This window comes from Abramis brama (assembly GCF_963993115.1).
Source record: "Abramis brama genome assembly, chromosome: 22".
NCBI lineage: Eukaryota > Metazoa > Chordata > Actinopteri > Cypriniformes > Leuciscidae > Abramis > Abramis brama.
Genome location: NC_139984.1, coordinates 255,638 through 277,382, shown reverse-complemented (window position 1 = coordinate 277,382; position 21,745 = coordinate 255,638). Strand labels below are relative to the sequence as shown.

At 39.1% G+C, this 21,745-nt stretch overlaps 1 protein-coding gene across 1 annotated transcript; it reads right to left on the bottom strand.

The window, feature by feature from the left end:
- Positions 1–276: 276 nt before the first annotated feature.
- On the bottom strand, positions 277–18,884 carry LOC311073323 (uncharacterized protein). Its single transcript, XM_084098963.1, has 3 exons — positions 18,862–18,884; positions 5,279–5,388; positions 277–5,168 (listed from the first exon to the last, which is right to left on the bottom strand). The coding sequence occupies exons 2-3, from the start codon at positions 5,373–5,375 to the stop codon at positions 1,462–1,464; spliced, it is 3,804 nt and encodes a 1,267-aa protein (XP_083955089.1). The 5' UTR covers positions 5,376–5,388; positions 18,862–18,884; the 3' UTR covers positions 277–1,461.
- Between the last annotated feature and the right edge of the window lie 2,861 nt (positions 18,885–21,745).

Sequence of the window (21,745 nt, the reverse complement as noted above, 5' to 3'; positions counted from 1 at the left end):
GTGCGCCATTTTGGGCTTTTAGGCGCAAGTACACTTTTAGTAAGGATCCTACGCACACTTTTATAAATGAGACCCCTGCTCTGCAAGCGTAAATATAGGACAGTTTTCTATTTTTTACGCAAGGTGTGTGCGGCCCTTTTACACAGAAAAGGATCATAAAGTGTCAATATTTATTTTAAATTAAACTACCGATATACAGGAAACAACTTAATGAATGAATGAGCGTATTGGCAGTTTCATTTTGAGAGTTTCTGTTTTTGTTTCTTGTTTCCCTCACCTGCTTCCTCTGATAACACAGACTGATCTCATGAAATGGCCAATTCGTATGCCATTATTGGCATGTTATCAAGTCGCATACTCACTTTTTAGCGTGTATATCAACGCCGTTTGGCCTCCATTGACTTACATTACCTTGTGATTGCGTGTGAATTGACACCGTAGCGCGTAGTATAAAAGGGCGAAAACCCGCATAGGGAGATTGGTCGGGGTGGAGGATGGGTAAAACACAGGACTTTCACCCAGGAGACAGGGGATCGTGTCCCGCGTGTGATGTTTCTTTTCCACGTTTGTTCTTTTCCTAAACCCAACCCGTGTTTGACATTTCCTAAAACCAACTGGAGCCTCGCAATAACGAGGGTGGTGGTGGCACACTGGATAAGACACATGCCTTTGGTGTGAGAGACCCGGGTTCGAATCCACTGTGAGACACCAATGTGTCCCTGAGCAAGACACTTAACCCCTAGTTGCTCCAGAGGCATGCGACCTCTGACATATATAGCAATTGTAAGTCGCTTTGGATAAAAGCGTCAGCTAAATGAATAAATGTAAATGTAAATGTAACACGTAGCCTCGCGCTAACACACCACGTGGCTTTAGAAAGTGGTGTGTATGTTTACGCTGTGACATTGCAGACTGCCGTCCGCTCTATACAGCGTACTAGACATACACGCGGATAGCTCAAAATGCGTACAGATAACATGCCACTTGGCTTTAGGAAAGTGGTGTGTATGTTTACGCAAAGTCATGATGTCATGTTGGATAACAGCTGACAGTAGATGGATGTTTTACAGCCGGCTCCAAAAACTGAAGAAACAATTCCAAAGCAAAAACTCTCCGTCTCGCCTGTGACCCACACCATGTGTGGGCAGAAGATTTAGCCGGTTAAAGGATGCATTCCGTGGCACATACGCTCCGCTAACGGTCCGAATACGTTACACGTTCATTGTAGCCAATGCGGAACATGCTAACGTCATAGATCATGATAACTTTAGCATGATAACTTACAAAATGATAGCATGTTACCATCATAACAATACAAAATGTACACATTAATGTTAATCATCTCAACATACCAATAGTCTAACAATTGCTCAGCTGTCTTTTTGACTTATTTTTCATGCATTAACTCACTTTTATTCTGGTTTATACTAACACATGGCTGCAGCCATGGCATGTTTTTCACTAATATCCAAAGAAATTTTTAACTTTCTTAAGAACACCTTTCTTTTCTTTTCTCTCCTGTTTTTCTTCAGACAATTCTTCTTCTGTTTTTATGAGTTTATCTTGTTTAGCAACTTTGGAGATGATTTTTGCTTTTTCCTTCATTGCCTCCAAAGACTGAATTCGAGCCGTGTAACCCTCTTTTGCCTCTGACTTTTCGCCCTCAATCAGCATGTCGATGTACTCTGGAGTGGTCAGAGGGTTGGGCCTCAGCGCAATCTCTTGCAGACGAGTTATAGATTGAGCCGACTGATCGATGAGGGACACGATCATGTCTTGAAGCTGAACAATCTCTTCCTCTTGCCTCTCAATCAATTCCTGAACGGTCATCTTTTCTCTTGTAGCTTTTTTGTACTTGTCTTTTAGCTCCAGCAGTGTCTGCTTCTCTTTTACTTGAACATACTCCCAACTGTATGTTTGGTTGAAATGCACATTCCAAATGCATTTTCCAGGGCAGACAGTGCACCTCCCTGTCCTATCCATCGATGCACAGCCATGTTTTTGAGCATCATCTGCTATCGCACACGGGTAGTGGCATGTTATTGAACATGTCTGGCAGTTGGTAATGTACTCTCCTTTCTTTGTGAGCTGTTTTTGGACTGGCCTAATAACGTCAACCTCAATCTCAAAGTTTTCATTTGAAGTCATGGCTGTTTCATGCTCTTTAATCTTTTCTTTGGTTGTCCTTATTTCTTCAAGTTTTGCTAATCCAGCTTTAACTTGCGGCTGCAAACCTTCAACTGCTGTTTCAAGAAGCTTTCGTTCTTTTAAAACCTCTTGGGTCATGAGCAAGCTTTTGGTTGTCATTTTTTTCAAAGCAGTGAAGAACTTCACCATACTTTTGGCACCCATGTTCCAAAACATTTCGTCAAAGTTGTCATCATCCTCATCAGATCCCTCATCACAGGCCCTGTCACTGCTGCTTCTGTTATCTGCAAACAATGCAGAGTTGTTGAACTTGAAGTGAACTGGAAGCCCTATATCATTTTGTGGACATGGAACCCCAGAGGCGATTATTGCCTCCAGAACCGGTGGCTGCTTGCCATCTGCAAAAGTCACCAGCATCTGAATGTTCTCTGCCACATCTTTGCCAAAAATGGAGAGTACCGAGTCAAACACATATCGCTGCGTTGCTGTTAGTCGTGCAAGAGAGGCCTGGGTAACAAAGCACACTGCATCAATCTCACTTACCCCATTAGCAGAGGTAAAAAGCCTTCTGATTTGCTCTGTGATCTCCCTGTCTCTTCCTATTCCTCTTGTGTCCCCAAACCCTGGTGTGTCCACAATGGTCAGAGAGAAGGGGACTTTAAACCCCTCTTGGTAGTTGATTTTGTACACCGTGGCTTCAGATGTCTGACTTTCAGATTGTGATCTCGTCTGATCCTCCATAATTAATTGAAATCTGAAATTGTCCTTCCACTCTACACCAACAATGTAGTTGATCATTCCATTGATCAGAGTGGACTTTCCTGATCCAGTTGCTCCAAGAAGCATTATTGTGCGATTTTGCCTCATGCTTTCTTTGCCAAGGTTATACCACCGGCATCCATCAACATCCATATCTTCTTCTTTCAGAGGCAGTTTGTAAACTGATGGAGATTCAGAATGTAATCTCTTGCTAATATGTTTGAGGAACTCGGTAAGACATGCAAATTCACGTTTTGTTGTGCAGACATTAACAGGGATGCTTTCTTTGCTTCTGCCAGCTACACCACAATCACATCTGACCCTGACAACATATTCTGTTCCTGACTGAAGCTCTGATATTATTGCCTTTTCAGCTCCTGCCATCATTTCATCCCATTGGAGATCTTCCTCTTTAACCTCGTTGTCTGTTTTGGCGAACTCCACAATGTAGCTCAAAATGTGGATATCTTGTCCAAGCTCAGCAGGTTTCTCCCAGCTAACCGATATCTCACTTGAATTTGGTTCGACTTCAGGTTTTCCAGGAGGGCTGCAAGGTAAGGTTTTAGTGGAACCGGGGACTTCATTGGCTGGCCCAAAACCTGCTGAGGTCACTGCTCTGCATCTGAACATATACTCTGTGTTAGGACTCAGATCGCTCACTGTGACTTCTTCAGCTTTTGATGCTGTCTTCTGTTTCCATCCATCCTCTCCACTGACACAGTACTCAACACAGTAGGAGGTGATGTCCTCTGCTCCAAATCTGGGTGGAGAAACCATCAGCGTCACACTGTTATGGTTTATATCACTTACTGTCACTGTTTCCGGCTTTGAAGGCGGCTCAAAGTTCTCACTGACAGAAATGCCTTCTTTATAAAGGTAGATGCTTGAACCTTTCTGTGTTTCATTTGTTGAACCTACTGTCAGGAACTTAATGTTCTTGTTCTCCTTGTTAGCCTCTGCAAAGTCACTGAAGAGCTTTGCTTTGTTCCGCAATGAATCTGCTACTTTGTGTGAAAGGTACCATTGTTCCTTCTCTACATCTTGGGTATGTGCCCATTGAGGGCCTTCTGGTGTTTGTTTTAAGTAGTTTGATAAAGCTGAGAGGTACGGTTCAGCACTTCCAAGTGAGGTGAAAACAAAACACACAGCATGGTCTGCACTGAGAATTTCCTCATGAAGACCATTTTGAGAAGGGACAATCTTTGTGTTTTTCATCATGCTGGTGAAAGACTTTAACATGCAGATTTCTCTCTCTTTACAGTCCATCCACTCGGTCAGGTGTTTGCTGTTGAAAGGAGAAGAATGTCTCTTCTTCAGGATGTCTGCGAGCCCAGCCTCCTCTTCTCCTCCTCCTCGGATTGATGGAAGTTTCTTTGCCAAGGTTCGTTGGAATTCCAGTTTGAACTCAGAGGACATTTCTTTAAAACTTTTAATCTTTTTGCCAATTTGTGGGAACTGCTGTGCAGTGGTGGTCCCCAGTGCATCATTGCACCTCATTTCCAGCTCACTGAAGTCCTCCAGGACAGTCTGAGATTCTTGAACTAATCTTATACTTATCTGACGGACAAGTTTGGCAGCAGAAGAATCTAAACTTGTCAGTGGCAACAGCCAGACCTTCATTGGTACGGCGTTTTCTCCGTTGGCTCCCAACAATTTTGGCAGGCTTTGGTAGACTTCTATTGCATCCTGAAAGGATGTAGGAGATTTCTGAATTGAAAAGTCTCCAAAGAATCTGCAGGAAAATTTGTCAACATTTTCTCTGTCCTTGTCTTCCATTTTCAGCGAACCTTGACCCTCTATTGCAAAGGAGGGAATCTTCTTGATCATCACCTTCAAGTTGCCTTGAATGTCTTGATGATTTTCCTTTTTGGACACTTCGCGGTCAAAGACAAAAAATGCTTGTGCCCCATGAAGGACACCTGTGACTACATGTGTTGCTAATCCTTTATCAAAGACATACGGATGCTTAACATTGCCTCTTCCAAGGTGATTCATCGACAGTTCCCGGAACTTTGTGGTAGCTTTGTACTTCAGAGTTACTCTGGCCTGATTTTTGGATGCCTTATGATCATTCAGGTATTTGGCCGATCCTTCAACCTCGACCAGTCCACCTAAAAAACTTGCTTTCAGAGAGGCTTCAACTGTTAGCGCTGAGGATTTATCCTCAATTGATTCAGAAGCAACTATCTCAAAGTCACTGTTATGTTGTGGTCTTTCTCTTGTATTTTTTTCCAAGTCATCACAGTCCCACAGTGTCATGCCTGCCAGAGAAGAATTATAGGAAGTTAGACTGCCTTTTACTGCATGATATAAGCTTGGTTTGGAATTGTGTCGTTCAGTTCCATTTAAAAACTTTACATGTGGATCTTACCAGGGACGAGTGAATCTTGGCGGCAGTCATACAGCATCCCGAGGCTGAATGGTCGGCCGAGCGCGGCCACCTCTATCGTTCTGATGGCCTCATCCATCCCTTAGTCTAGACTAGGAAAAACAGAAAGTATGTTAGTTTACTGCTCATCATTTTTTCTGACATCTTGTATAGGTGCTTTAACAAAGACAAGCTCCTCTGAAGTCAATAAGTAAATAAAACATGTTGCTTTTTGGTGAACACTTTAGGATTTCAATTTAAGGGATAGTTTGGATCTTTTGAAGTGTAATTGTATGAGGTACTTCTCCATAGTCAGTGTAGCTACAGTAGTTTGGACCCAGTTTGGAGAAGCAGGCAAGTGTTCCGACACAGAAGCTAAGCAATGCACTGCTGTAGATGGGGGCAGCTGCTAAAGATATATTTTAGACACCTAAAATAAAGGACCACATAGAAAAAAATCAAATATCAGTTAAGTGTACACTGTATTTCGAATATTTTCACTGCTTTGCCACAGAGCCCTTTCATTTGGCACTACTTTTTCTAAACTGTAGAACTTCTTCATTCCTACTGTACGCATACGTGTGACTGTATTACTCCGCAGATCAGCGTTTGATTCAGGTTGTTTATGGAATAACCTAAACAACTACAAGAAAATAAAATTGAGCGATTGTGACAGCAATGACAAAATGCTGTTCCCAGTGGAGACAAGAGGATATCTTTATGAGCCAGTGTATGAAGAAGAACCTTTGCAGAGAGAGACTGAATGGGGATAGGAATACGGATATTCTACGGTTTAAAATGTGCAGTAGGAAAGTGCTGTCTAACGGCAAGGTAAAGCGGTGAAAACATTCAAAATATATTGTCTACCGCAACTTATAGAGATGTCTTCTAAAATACGTTTAGCTGCTGCCCCAGTCCACAGCAGTATATTGCTTAGCTTCCAAGTGGGTTCTCCTGCCTGCTTCTCCAAACTGGGGGGGCGCGCCGACCGCCATCTACTGAAGCTAATACACTGACTATGGAGGAGTAGCTCATTAGAGGTGTTGAAATTAATAAAATAATCGATGCATCGGGATGAGGTGATTTGACGATGCTGCATCAATGCAGTGGCCGACCATAATCGATTATAATGCAATGACATCGCTCGTTAATTTTCCGGCCGTGGCATAAACATTCAAATGAAAAATAACATTCTCCGTAGCCTAACCCATTTCACACACACACACACACACACACACACACACACAGGCAGACATGCACACAGACAGACAGATACATAAACAAAGAAACACAGACACAAACGCAGACACACACAGACGCACAAAACGGAGCGGCGACACGGGAGAGTGGAGAGAATTGCAAATCGAGAAGAGGAAAGGAAACTGATAAACATTGAGAAACTTAAGCAGAAGAGGTGTACACTACGGCACTAACAGCAGTGGTTTAGAACAAACGTTGTGCTAGTGTGCCTGGCTAAAGTTGGAGAGTTGCTGATGGAGGACGCTGATTTTGGACAGGAGAGGACGACAGCCTGTTTCCCTGCTGAAGAGGACTTTGCCGTAGCTGGTTTTCGTTTTCGTGTTGGAGCTGTTTCTTGGACTAAATGAAGAGATGTCTCATCGATCACAAGTTCAGTATGGCGTACCACAAGGCTCAGTACTAGGACCGCTGCTGTTCACTCTGTACATGCTACCATTAGGAGATATCATTAGGAAACATGGAATTAGCTTCCACTGTTATGCCGACGATACTCAGCTCTATATTTCTTCAAAACCTAACGAAACTTACCAATTCACTAAATTAACAGAATGCATAGCTGATATAAAAAATTGGATGACTCGTAATTTCCTACTTCTAAATTCTGAAAAAACAGAGATTCTAATTATTGGACAAAAAACTTCCTCGCGTAATAACCTAGAATACTGTCTAACACTTGATGGCTGCTCTGTTAAGTCTTCGTCGTCGAATATGCACAAGCATGGAGCAATATCACAAGGCTACGAGTGTGATATTGTCACGTGTCTAGTATCTGTAAAATATATCTAAATTACGTCATATGCTCTCATTGACAAATGCGGAACAATTAGTTCATGCTTTCATGACATCAAGGCTAGATTATTGTAATGCTCTACTGGGTGGTTGCCCTGCACGCTTAATAAACAAACTACAGCTAGTTCAAAACGCAGCAGCTCAAGTTCTTATCAGAACCAAGAAGTATGACCATATTAGCCCAGTTCTGTCAAAACTGCACTGGCTCCCTATTAAACATCGCATCAATTTTAAAATATTGCTGATTACTTACAAAGCACTAAATGGTTTAGCTCCGCAGTATTTGAGCGAGCTCTTAACGCATTATAGTCCTTCACGTCTATTGCGATCTCAAAATTCCGGCCAGTTGATAATACCTAGAATATCAAAATATAAAATTCTGAATCAAAACTATAAGGAAACACCAGTAATTTGTTTAGGCTTGGTTTGTAGGGAATTACAAACCTGCGCACATATATTCAAACGCACATAACTATAGAACCAATTCTTAATGCTCATGTGAACGCCATCAGCGTTTCTCACAGGATCGCGTTTAAAGTTTGTGTAGTGTGGCATCGTGAGAGGTAGGGTATCACCAAAGTGTGGGTTGCTTCACGAATCGAGTCCAGGCAGAGATCAAGTCATTGCCCACTAAGCAAAATGATGTCCGAAAGACGTCTTTTCAATGTCTTTGTTACAAAAATCGGACGTTGAAAAGACATCCACTGAGGAGCCAGAATGAAAGTTTTTATGACGTCTTTTTTTGACGTGTTCTGGACGTCCGATATAGACGTTCATCGAACCTTCATACAAGGTTAAAACTAGTTCAGATGTGGCCATTGTGGACATATTTCAACATCATTTATGGTCTCATTTAGACATAATTACTTTGACTATTGCTGTCAGATGATCTTAGTGAGAATTAACAGAGGTTTAGATGTTGATATTTGTTTAATTTGAAGTGTCACCATTGTGGTGATCAGTGTTTGCTTTAGTTGGGCTCTTGGTCCCCTTTGTTTATACTTTAACTTTTATTTGGCTGCTGTAACAGTGTGTTTGTGTAATACAATTGTTGTGGCAGAGAAAGCCTAGAAAAAGTTTGAGGTGTTATCAGCTCAATGTTGATGATGACATAATCATCACAAAATGGGCATCTAATATTGTGTTTAAAGTTTTGTGTTTATATCTGGCATTCATAACCACCAACCTTGTGGATCTGCATTATTGGTGCCAAAAGCATTAAAATGATCACTTATTTGAAGTTAAGTGAGTTTGCACTTTTTAGGGTTAGCAGTGAGGCCCGCCTCTCTTACTGAATCCAACACTTTCTGTACTTGCATTAAGTGGGTTTCCCAGTCCCGGCTATACACCACCACATCATCTAAATATGCTGCAGCATACCTTTGATGAGGTCGGAGGACGCGGTCCATCAGCCTCTGAAAAGTCGCTGGTGCCCCATGCAGGCCGAAAGGTAGACAAACATAATGGTATAGCCCCTTCTGGGGTAGCGAAGGCTGTCTTTTCTTTAGATTCTGGAGAAAGAGGAACCTGCCAGTTTCCTTTGGTTAAATCAAGGGTGGTAATAAATCTGGCCTTGCCCAGGCGATCGATCAACTCATCTACATGTGGCATTGGATAAGAATCAAACTGTGACACTTCATTTAGTTTCCTGAAGTCATTACAGAATCTTATTGTTCCATCTGGCTTGGGAACCAGCACAATAGGGCTTGACCAGGCACTCTGAGATTCTTCAATGACCCCTAGTTTTAGCATTTTTCTTACCTCCCCTTTGATAGCTTCTCGCCGGGCTTCATGGACTCTGTATGGACGTTGGTGTATGATTTTGCCAGGTATCGTGCGGATTTCATGTTGGATCACGTGGGTGTGACCAGGTTCAGAAGAAAAAACATCTCTATTCCGCTCTACCAACTCCAAAGTCTCCTGCAGCTGCTGTGGTGTCAGGTCTGGACTGACTTGGACTTCTTCTCTTGGACCATTAACCTTCTCTGTAGTTAGGCCACCACCAAACAATGCATCTCTTGCATGCCACTTTTTCAGAAGGTTAACATGGTAAATTTGTTGTAACTTCCTCTTACCTGGCTGATTCACTCTATAATTTACTGTGGTATGAGCACTAACACCTTATCTCCTGTTTGGAACTCCCTAGGCTGTGCTGTCCGGTTGTAGGTGGCTTGTTGTTCCCTATGGGCCTTTTCCATGTGCTCTCTGACAATGGGGAACACTGCTGCCATCCTCTCTCTCATAGTTTCCACATGTTCAATTAGAGTCCTGTGTGGACAGGGCTGTTCTTCCCAAGATTCTTTGGCAATGTCTAAAAGACCTCTTGGCTTGTGTGGATAGAGCAATTCAAAGGGGGAGAATCCCGTAGAGGCCTGGGGTACCTCTCTCATTGAAAACAGAAGGTAGGGTAGAAGCTGGTCCCAGTTTCGTCCATCTTTATCAATTACTTTGCGCAGCATCTGCTTGAGCGTTCTATTGAAGCGCTCTACAAGTCCATCTGTTTGGGGATGGTAAACTGAGGTTCTGAGCTGTTTGATTTTCAACAGGTTACTCATCTCCCTAACAACCCTTGACATAAAGGGGGTCCCCTGATCTGTTAGGATCTCTTTTGGGATCCCTACCCTACTACTGAGGAGAAAGACCTCTTTGGCCACCTGTTTGGCTGTGGCTTTACGCAGGGGAACAGCTTCAGGATATCGGGTAGCATAATCCAGCATCACTAAAATGTATTGATGTCCCCTAGAACTCTTGGGAAGGGGTCCCACAATATCCATTCCAATTCTTTCAAACGGGGTCTCAATTATTGGCAGGGGAATTAGGGGGTTCCTCTCTGTGTTTTTTGGTGCTACTTGTTGACATTCTGGACAGCTGCGGCAGTAGTTTTCTACCTCTTTGTGAATTCCGGGCCAAAAAAACGCTGAAGAATCCTCTCCTTAGTTTTATTGACCCCTAAGTGGGCTCCAAGTTGGTGGGTGTGAGATAGATGCAACACTGTTGACCTATGAGACTTAGGTACTAGAAGCTGTTCCTGGATGTCCTCTCCACTTTTGTTTACTTAATAAAGCAGACCGTTTTTTACTGCAAAGTAAGGATATGTAAGGTGTCCCTGTTCCTTATCTACCCCTTCCACCACTCTGACATTTCTCAGCGCGTTAGTTAATGTTTGGTCATTTAACTGTGACGTACCATATTGTCCTCTTAACGGCACAGCCTCTGCTTTGTCTCTGGTTTCACCCATACTCTCCTGTGATGACTCCTTCTCACAAGCTGTCTCAGTCTCATCTGGAATATCTCTTGGTTCTGCACGAGTCTGAACTGGAAAACAACATTTGGTCATATATTTTACATTCTGATTCCCTTGGGAAGGGTCTCCCTTATATTTGGTTTTACCTCTAGGCCTTTGGGTATCCCTCATCTTTTTCCCCGATATGTCTTGCCACAAAGCATGGAACACTGGGCAATCCCTGCCAATGAGCACACTTACTGGCAACTTGTCCACTACTCCTGCTTTTATATCACATTTCCCTTTGGTGGTGATGAGGGTTAGTGCAGCTGTTGGGTATTTCTGAGTGTCTCCATGCACACAAGACACTGGCACGGTATCTTCCTGAGAGATCTCTGCGGGGTTGACTAGTGACTTGTGGACCAAGGTGATCATGCTCCCTGAGTCTAATAAGGCCTCCACATCCTGGCTATTTATCGTCACAGGGCAGGCGATGGCCGGGAAGTTTGTGGATCCCATCAATGCAGCAAAGAGGTTAGTCTGTTTGCTCCCTGAAGAATCTGCTGTTGGCATGTGTTCATCTGGTTTGTCACACTGCCAAGAAATATGACCAAGTTCCCCACATTTGTAACATGTTCGAGGACTGTAATCTGCAAATGCTTTTTGTTGTTCGTAGGGACTACTGTTTCCCTTCCTCTGGCTAAACCACTGTGTCGACCGACCTTTGGGTGTTTTCCTTGTCTGTGGAGGAGAGTTAGCTTGTGTCCGGTAACTTAACATATTTACATTAGCTTGATATCTTTCAACTGACTCTATTAACTCCTCTGCCGTTATTGGGTTGCTCTGGATGACTACTTGTTTTGCTTCATATGGAAGGGCTCTTAAATACTTATCTACCACCACTTTCTCGACCACAGCTGCTGCCGTGCTCTTTTCAGGTTGTAGCCATTTCTTTGTCAGGCGCATCAGTTCATGAAACTGTGCACGGGGAGGTTGGTCTTTCTGAAAACCCCATTCATGTACTTGCTGGGCCATTCCAAATGTTGTGAGGCCATTTCTGCTGAGGATTTCTTTTTTTAAGCTATCATAATCATTTGCAGTCATAGAGTCCAAATCCAAAAAAGCTTTTTGTGATTCACCTGATAAAAATGGTGCCAAAATCCTGGCCCACTGTTCTTTTGGCCACTTTTCTCTATGCGCTGTAGTCTCAAAAGCATACAAGTATGCCTCCACATCATCGTTGACCCCCATTTTTGGAATGAAGTCACTAGCTCTGACTTTGTTGCTTTCTTGGCTCTTTCTTAATTGAAGCTCCATTGCTTTCAACTCATTTGCACGTTTTTGTTCTTCTACTAATGCAGCATTAGTTTGTTGTTGGATTTTGTTAGTTTCTAGAATTGCTTTCAATAACTCCTCCATTGTAATATTGTGGTCTCTTGTACTTAGCTTTGCGAATTTCACAGTCAGATCTTCCCAGTCTCTGTTGGACATCAGCACTCACAGCATTGGAACTGCTTTCTCCACCATATGTGGCATCGTGAGAGGTAGGGTATCACCAAAGTGTGGGTTGCTTCACAAATCGAGTCCAGGCAGAGATCAAGTCACTGGGTTCTTTTTAATAACCAACTTAAACTCCAAAAAGATTTTAACCAAAACTCTTCCAGCTTCTCTTTGTGTGCACTATCAAACAAAACAGGCAGTCTCTCTGTTCTCAGCTCATTAACAGCTTTTCTCCTTTACTTGCAACAGCTGTGTCCCCACAGTTGAGAAACCTGGTAACTGTAGTCCGGGAACAGGTGGCCATCTTGGTTTGTAGTCCCCATGCTGCAACCACCTAGATGGCACATACCTTGCCTCTATAACATACCCTCTCACGATGCCACAGTAGAGAGAATGGTGTCGTCTTGGCGGCCCCTAATTTAATAACAAATGATCGTTGCGACGGAAGCGAATCAATCAAAACTAACTTTAGCTGGAAAATAACTTTATTTAAGAACCGCTATAAAGCCAAAACAATCTTACCTTAAATTATACGTTCATCTCTGTAAAGCTGCTTTGAAACAATCTACATTGTTAAAAGCGCTATATAAATGAAGATGACTTGACTTGACTAACAACTAACTGTAAGTTGGATTTCTGTGTGTTTGCCTCACTGAAGATAACGTCCTGCACATCCACACGAGCTACCATCAGGCCCGCAACTTATTTTTTTCCCTTCTTGCCGTGTGTGTGTGTGTGTGTGTGTGTGTGTGTGTGGTAACACAGTGGTTTAATAGGGTTTGTGTACGTTTTACATTGAAACTGCTGTAAGGAGGAATCATTTTGTGTAGCTGGAGTGTTTTAAGTGGAAACTGATAGAGAAACGGATAAAGGGGTAGTTGTGTGTAATATCATTTGAAGAAATATTGCAGTTAGCATATTTGAAGAGTGTGGTTTGTGTTACGTTTTTTTTGTTATTCAATCTAACGGCTAAATATTATTTGTACATTTAAGTTATCGTTCAGTAAACAATACCTTTTTTGTTAAAGAGTTGTCTGGGGTCAGTTATTTCAATACAGCACAATAGATTTGCAGGTTAAAAGTAGGGGGGGGGATATGACTAATCCAAAATAGGTAAACCTTCATGGTAGCTACCTTAAAGAAACAAACCCAAACACCTCATCATTCCAGTCTAAAGTTACTTATTGCAGCTTAGGTATTGCACTTGACAAGGCAAGTTTGTCAAGTCAAATATCCTATATGGCTTTAATAGAATTTTTTTTTTGACGCATTGTGATGCATAGTGAGATTCACAACTCTAAAGCTCATACATCCACACTTTAAAAAATCAGAACTGTTCCTTCGGAGAAGTTTGTATGATGTCAAGTTTAAAAACTATATGATCGTCTGAAGGTTAACCCTCTGAGGTCGAAAAACGCGCGGGCGCGTTTTGCTGGATTTTCTTTACATTGTAGCACTTTAAACTTAAATTACTCCGTCATTTATGGTCATACAGAAAAAAGAAATATAAAAAAAGAATCTGTGATATTTCTACTTTTGTATGTGTCCACTTACAATCAAATCAAAACATTGTGCTTTTGAAAAATAAAGAAAATAAACAGGGTGTGCGTTCTGCCTCTCCGTCGCGGTGAACTTTTTTTTCTTGAGCACGTCTATAAACTGAAACAAAACTCAGCGAATACTTGTCACACATTTATGAGCCATATACCTTTATAAACATTTAAGTGTGTACTTTTAAATGATCGGATTCAAACTGAAAACAAATATTCTCTGTTTAAGTAATTTGTATAAAACCAACAAGATGTCCAGCTTCTCAAACGCTTCCTAATTACTTTTAATTTGACCACACCTACTCGCGCAAAAGATATTCACATGCAAATCTCCACATGGAACGCGAACGCGCTCATTACCTCAGAAACAAAACACTTCATCAGTCTCTGCTTTTCGTCGAGTTTGAAAGACATGCTGTGAGCTTACATTGGCTTTACCCCAGAAGAAGAACGCGATTTGAAGACAAGAAAGATAAGGTAAGAAATTCTTAAGTATTCGTTTTTTTATTGTTGCATAAATTTCACATTGCAGTTGAACTGTTGCTAGATATATGGTGAATATTATAATATTTAGACCCGTGTTTACTGTTACTGTGTTTGTGGATATCTGCTCAAACGTAGATATGTATATGGTAACCATAATGTTTTATATTTGAGCGCGATTGCGTTTGAATGTATCATATTTTGGAAAAGCAAAACGCTCCAAACGGCTTCATGTTTTTACTATTATCTCATTTCATATCATCATAACGAATGGAAACATTTGAAGTAACATGATAATCAATATATTTTTCTCTAGCTTAGTTGTTACTGAAATATTTGGAAGATTTATATAGGCTGCTATATTGTTATTATTTTATGCAGCACTGTGCATAGCTTATGCCTACAAGGCACAACAAACCTGGTGTTCATTATATTATTGTTGGAAACATTTGTGTGAGTGTGTGTGTATTCTGTGAATTTTAAAAAGCAATTTTAACCAGAAAAATCTAAAATGTATTCCCAAAATCGTGCAGGCCTTTCTCTTGATATCAGTATGTTCACTTTTTTTTTTTTCAGGGCCCAGATGCCACTGAGTCCTGCTCACTTCAACATTCACAGTACATGTCTCTGTACATGAACATGGTAAAGTGAAAATCAAACACCTTGGAAATGAAAGGTATGTACAATGTTTTTAGGAATGGCACAAAGGTCTCTTTCTTTGGATCATTGTTATCAATAAGTGCTTTTTTGTTGTGTATCTTTGGATTATGTTGTGTTGTAAATAAATCCAAACAATCTAAAAGCCATTCTTTTTTAAATCTCCTCATTCTTTGTGCAAGGTTGCTCAGAATGATGGGCCCTGATAAGCTCCTAATAGGGCCATTAGGGAGTGTCTTTGTCTTTCTCAGGTGTGGAAAGCTTACATATTAATGAGGTGATCCGCCCCTCCCGCATAAAGCTTTATCACACAAAACACGTCGTAAAAATTTTAAATCAATATATTGTCTTCTCTGAATGAGCAGTCAGGGTGATTTTCACATAGTTTTAGAGCAAATATTCTAGGCTACGTCATACAAAAGTCTTGTGAAGAAATTATCAGTATGGGTTTCATGACCTTATTTCAGTGAGAATTTTTTTTTTGTATTTTCACAAACCACGCATAAATGTCATTATCTCAAAACTACAAACTTTTACACACATGCTGCTGATATATTATTGTAGCAGAGTTTGTGCTGAATACAGTGTAATCAGACTTTAGCCATAAAAATGTCACAAGTAACAGAAATAAGCACAAATGTCAGAGCATGTCAGAACACCTCCAGGGCCCAGAAAACAGCTCAGACCCCAGAGGGTTAATAAACATCTAACCTTTTTAGCTAATAAAAATCTTGCAAAACCAATTTTTTTAAAACCAAAATATTATTTTTAGTATTTAGTATCTAGTTTAGAATTGTTTTTCATCTTTCATTAAATATATGTCAGATATGATTGCATTACATATTCTATAAATTATATGAGTTTGAACTACTTGTACAGATCACATTAACCGGAAATGTTTTCCCACAGCAATGAATGTTAAAAGCTCTAGTCACAGAACAAATAAGTTTGATTTATTGTAATTTTGTGGAACATGATGGAACATGACTCCATTTCCCAGAATGCTTCACTTTAACAAAGTATTTAAAATGGTTGCCAAACAATTTGAGGTGGACATTTGTTTGAAAGCTTCTTTTCCACACAATTTGATGGTCAACACTGGACTTTTTAAGTTTCAGAAGTCCCTTACAACTTCAGATTACAAACGTTTATAGATTTGACACCTGTAATAACAGCGACATGGAAAATAATAGCAGGCCTAAAATGTCATCTGTACTAGTTCATTTTGAAGAACCAATTCCAACAAGAACCCCTGGAAACCACAGAGCCATATGCAAGCTCTGCAGTACTCCAGTCTGTGGCTCTATCAAGGCTACTTGAAATTTCAAAAGGCATCTACAAGTAAGTTCCCAGACAGACAGTCTTTTATTTTGAAAACCATCTCTTGATGGTATTATGCTACTGATATTTGATATCATCAGTGTTGGGGTCACTACTCAAGAATGTGTAATACACATTATTCACTTTAAAAAAAAACATAATGCATGACCTTACTTGTTATTCTCTATGGATAGTAACTCATTACCCTACTCATTACATTACTGTGGCGCAAAAGAGCAAAAGCCTGGCATAAAGCTCATAAAGGGCACACCTTCAATTCACAATATAACAGTAACAGTAACATTACATGTGTTACATTATTCAGTTACAGCCAAAATTGATTATATTATGGCATTCGTAAGGAGTTACCCCCAACACTGACTAGTTACGTGTAATGAAATTACAAAATTAATGTAATTTTATTTAGTTGTATTACTGAGGTCAAATATGTAATGCAGGCGCCTGCAGCAGGCGTAATTATATGACGCAGCGCTTGAAAATAGTCCCCAGCTCAGTAACTTCCAACGTGACCGGGACTAAGTTTATCTAACCTATTAGACCTATTTTCAGGCGCTGATCATATCATTACGCCTGCTGGACTCATGGTACGGCAGCAAAGTTTCTTGATTATTACGCAGGAATGAGAGTATAGTTCCTAGCCATATCAGCCTAGAAAATCGCAACTTTTCATTTTCCGTCGGTCTTAGTACACGATGTAACTACAGAAGAGTCAAGTTTTAAATAGGAAAAATATCGAAACTCTTTGGTCATTTTTTTGAGAAAGATGCTAATGCTCCTGTCTGTCCGATTCAATGATCTATGCTAAGCTATGCTAAAAGTGGTACCGCCAGACCCGGAGTTCGGCTGAATGGATTCGAAAACGGTAAAACTCAACTATTTAACTCTGGGGGAGTTGTAAAATTAGCCTATTTCCAAAAAAAGTGGAGTATCCCTTTAAAGGATAACCAAAGTTAATACAATTCATTCTGAGATGAACCAGAATGTCTGAATTAGTTGGAGTATACGCAAATAACACGTAGGTGCAAGGCTATTGTAAACAATGTTGGGCAAGTTACTTCAAAAATGTAATACGTTATGGATTAACAGTTACTGTCATCTGAGAGTAATTTGTTATATATTACAATATTACTGTCTCTGAATTGTAATGTGTTACACTACTTTTGCATTACTTTTGAGTTATTTTTACCAAAATATCCACGGAAGTATGACTTGGCATTCTAATATGCTAAAATTGAGTTTACTGCAGCTCATTTTATAACCAGTCGAGGACAATATGGTATAGCATAATAGGCCCGTAAGGCTACTAACAACTTAATATAATAGACACAGTGAAGGCTCATGGCACAATACAAAAAGTAACAATCACTATCAAAATTACAAAAGCAGGCAAAGAATCAAAATCTGGTAGATTCTGATTGATTTGCTGTTATTTAAAGCCTAGGCCTATGCATATCAATCACAATAGAGCCCACTATTGTGTAACCTATGGTCTAATGATGATAAGATGCACAATCTCTTATTCTTTTCATTTTTTATTCTTTTATTCTCTTTTAATTCAAGTTCATAGCACAAAGCTAGCACACATTGGATGACATAGCTTATGCTTTATAAAGATTCAAAAAGTGCTCTTGGAGAATTAGGCTTCCTGGAAATACGACTCAGTAATTTCAGTCCAACTTCACAAAAAACAACATGTAGGCTAAACAAAGCCTATAAATTATTCTAAAAAATAAAACACAGGCAGAACAGAGGAATCCTGCTATTTGCCAAACATTGGCTAAAACACAGGCTACCAAATAAAGGGTGGTAAAATTGAAATCACTTATAGCTAGACATGTAGCAAATGGCTCTGTGGGGCTTGCCATATTTTTCAAGGATACCAAAAATAAAGTCAAAGTGCTTGGGCCTATAAGACCTCATGTGAAAATACAGCTCAGTCATTTCAGTCCAACTTCACAAAAAATGTAAGCTTGGCTATATTGAAAATGTGTTGTAATGCTCATTACTGAGATTGTAACGGGTATATTAACAAAAATGTATTAGTAATGCGTTATATTACTGTGTTACAGCAAAAAGGAATACATTACTGTAGTTGCGTTACTTTTGTAACGCGTTACTCCCAACACTGATTGTAAATAAACTTCAATGACAGACTCCAAACCACAAATTACCTAAATAGACATTGAAAAGTTTACTTATGGTACTGCTTTTTTCTTTAAACACAAGGGTATGATTTCTCAGCAATCCATACAATATATTTGTATTGATATATCAGTCTGTACCAAAGTGATGGCAATGTCTGCATATATGGGTACAGGCTTATTTTACTCCCAATACACTTTTGCAAACTTCTATATTCTATCTATCTAATAGTCAAATGTTTTATAAAAAAAAAAAGCACAAGTAAAAGGTGGACTTCTAAACTTGTTGTAAATCTGTTACATTACATTCTATAAAAACTCTGAACAATGCCTCTCTCATCTGTTTTAATAGCTATCATAAATTATTACACCATTTTCCCTCTTGCAGATGTATTTGCATAAACCTACCTTGAACAATTTCTCCTTTTCTATGGAGCCTCTTTTTTATCCATCTACTTCAGAATCAGAATAATTTAATTGATCCCCTCTGGGAAATTATTATGAACACAGTATCTATTACTGCATTGCTTATACTGTACATCATATAAAACATATCCACAGTCACTGGTTAAGCAAGGAGAAGCTGCAGGACTCTTACTCCACAGCAACAGCACATTAACAAAAGAGAATGAATGTACTTACAGTGAAGATGTGTGTGATCATCTGAGGCACAGCTGTAGTTTCAGACATTATATCGTCTCTGAGAGAGAAACTCCCCTAGATCTTTATTCATTAATAGGGGGTGGCACAGAGGAGAATCCGCCTGATTTGGGTGTAGAGGGAGGAGCTTTTGGGCTGTGATAAGAACCATCAGAAACATTGTGGTTGTGTTGGCCAAAGTTCTCCTGCAGGGGGTTACATTTGTGCTCCGATAGTCAACTTGCTAATGATTAATAAAACATTGCAGCAATTTTCATTTTTTTATAAGTTGCATTCACTATGAACTTTGCTTCCAACTCAACTTTGCTAAATACAGAAATACTTGGTTTTACTTGGTGATGCTGAATTCAATGATTGCATATGATAACTTTATGCTAATTTACTACTTTTTTTTAAGTTTTGAGTATTTTTACATGAGATGGTTTTCAGTATTAGGTTTTGGAAATTAATTACTCTTCTGTTTTAGATATTTGCTTAATTATATGCATGTGTTATCAATCTATTATCACTGAGTGCAAAGATGCAAAAGCTACTTTTGCTTTCAATATAATGGAGAGAGGTTTCTGGGAAATGGTCTCATTTGCTGTGTGTGTGTGTGTGTGTGTGTGTGTGTGTGTGTGTGTGTGTGTGTGTGTGTGTGTGTGTGTGTGTGTGTGTGTGTGTGTGTGTGTGTGTGTGTGTGTGGACTGTACTGTAGGCTACATATATAAAAAGAAGCAGCAGAGTAAACTAAAACAGAACTCGTGCTCCGTTCCTGAGACAAACTGAGTGGTAACTTGCTGAACACACTGATTTGTAAGTCCACACTTTTTATCTTTTAGTGTTTGTAATAGTGAATATATTAGTTGCATTAACCCTTTGATGCACAACATGGGTCTAAAAAGACCCGACTGAGTTTTCATTTTCTATATCTTTGCAAGAACTTAATTTCATCATTCAGTATTCCAGGTATTCCTCAATTAACTTGTTTTAGATCATTAAAAATCCTAATTGAAATTTTTCATTTCTTACTTTTCGCATAAAAATCGTTTTTGTATCCCAACCCTTTCTTACTATATAAACAAACACAGTTTTTGTATTTCTAAAAAATGTTTTACATACATGGGTCTAAAATGACCCGTATTCATTTCCTATGTTATTTCAGTGATGGCTGAGTGTTTCTTTGCTGAATCTTTAAAAGATATGTTTTTTTTTTTCTTATTCCAGGTATTCATTAAATATTTTGTTTTTGATTTCCACACATCATTATGTTAATGTTTCCTTTCTTACTTTATAAACAAACACAGGTTTTTTTTATTTCTACATCAATTTTACATACAGGGTCAAAAATGACCCATATAGAAACCTTTGATATTTGCACATTTTTGCAAGTAGGAACATTTACTGCAGAATACTATTCACCTGCCACATATTTCACAACTAAACACGGCTGCTTTTGTATATTTGATGCAAGTCTTATTTTATTTTAACCACAGAAAATATTTTATATTTTGTAAAAGATGGACATAATATTTGAACATTAGGCTATGGTTACCTTGACCTTGTAATCCTAGTGAGAAATTACTTGTGAGAAGGAGAAACATGTCCAATACTATTAGCTAGCTAGCTGGTGACATATTCTAGCTAGCTAATGTTAGTTACACTAAAAAAAAGATTGTATTTTAAAGCTTATTTACAGGTAGAAGGCCTAACAGTTCATAATCCTTCATATGCTGAAATAATTCAATGTTTTAAGAGTTTAGGGTTCTTTTTTCCCGCCTTTTTGATTTCCGAACTGTAACTGTCATCCAATTACACAGATTGTCAAGACACCCTCAACAGGTAAATTATTTATTTCTTAATATCTTTTTAATCTTTGTAAATCTTTTTTAAACTTTCAAGTTGTTAGTGGGTTCCTGCTAGTCATTACCTTTTTTTTTGTTTACATTTAAGTGTGAGCAGCTCTCTTCAGTTAAGGACACTTTTCTCTACTCCACTAAGTAGGCTAACAGAGAAATATAATGTATGTCACACACACACACACACACACACACACACACACACCCACACACACACACACACACACACACACACACACAAAACCCCATTAAATTCCCATGTCTTTATATCCCTTTTTTCTTTTAACATTGTAATATACTGTAATATACTCTCACATACTGTCCATTTATGCTAATTTTGGCCTTTAAAAGCGTAATTTATTTTTACATACACAAATAGAAGAGACACACTGAAACTGTAAAGAAACTAATATTAATATATATCTTAGCTGTCTGAGCGAAACCTATGTAAGCACTAAGATGGCAATTTGAGATGCCGCTGTACCAGTGTGATTTTATTTTGTTTGTTGTATTTTTTTTTTTTTTATCACATTCACCACAATTCAATAGTTACACAGTTCAATTTCAGTGTTATCAGTTATCTGTGATATGTGAATGCTATGTGAGACAAAGTGGCAAATAAACATTTCAAGTGTTAAATGTGTTGTCTAAATGACTGCTAAAATGATTAATTTGACAAAATGTTGTCTTTATTCTTTTGTTTTATCATGATAAGTAAATTTGATAAAGTAACACAAAACCTAGAAAAAATTTAAATAATAATTTTTGGTAATTGAAAACAAGATTTTTTTTATATTTATAAATCATGGAATTTATAGTTCATGGAATATTAAATGCTTAAATAAATTGATCTCAAAAGATAAAAATAAAAAAGTCCAGCCATGCATGAAATAACATAGGAAATGAATACGGGTCTTTTTAGACCCATGTTGTGCATTAGATGGGGTTTCCATAGCTTGCGCATCAAAGGGTTAATTAATTTTAATATTAGAATTATTTGTTTTTGTAGTCCATCTTGAACAAGTATA

Excerpts from the sequence above, each read along its gene's own strand:
- LOC311073323 (XM_084098963.1), bottom strand. The coding sequence starts at position 5,375 with ATGGATGAGGCCATCAGAACGATAGAGGTGGCCGCGCTCGGCCGACCA. Across the intron at positions 5,169-5,278 it reads CCAAGATTCACTCGTCCCTG|GCATGACACTGTGGGACTGT; the intron begins GTAAGATCCACA and ends CTTCTCTGGCAG.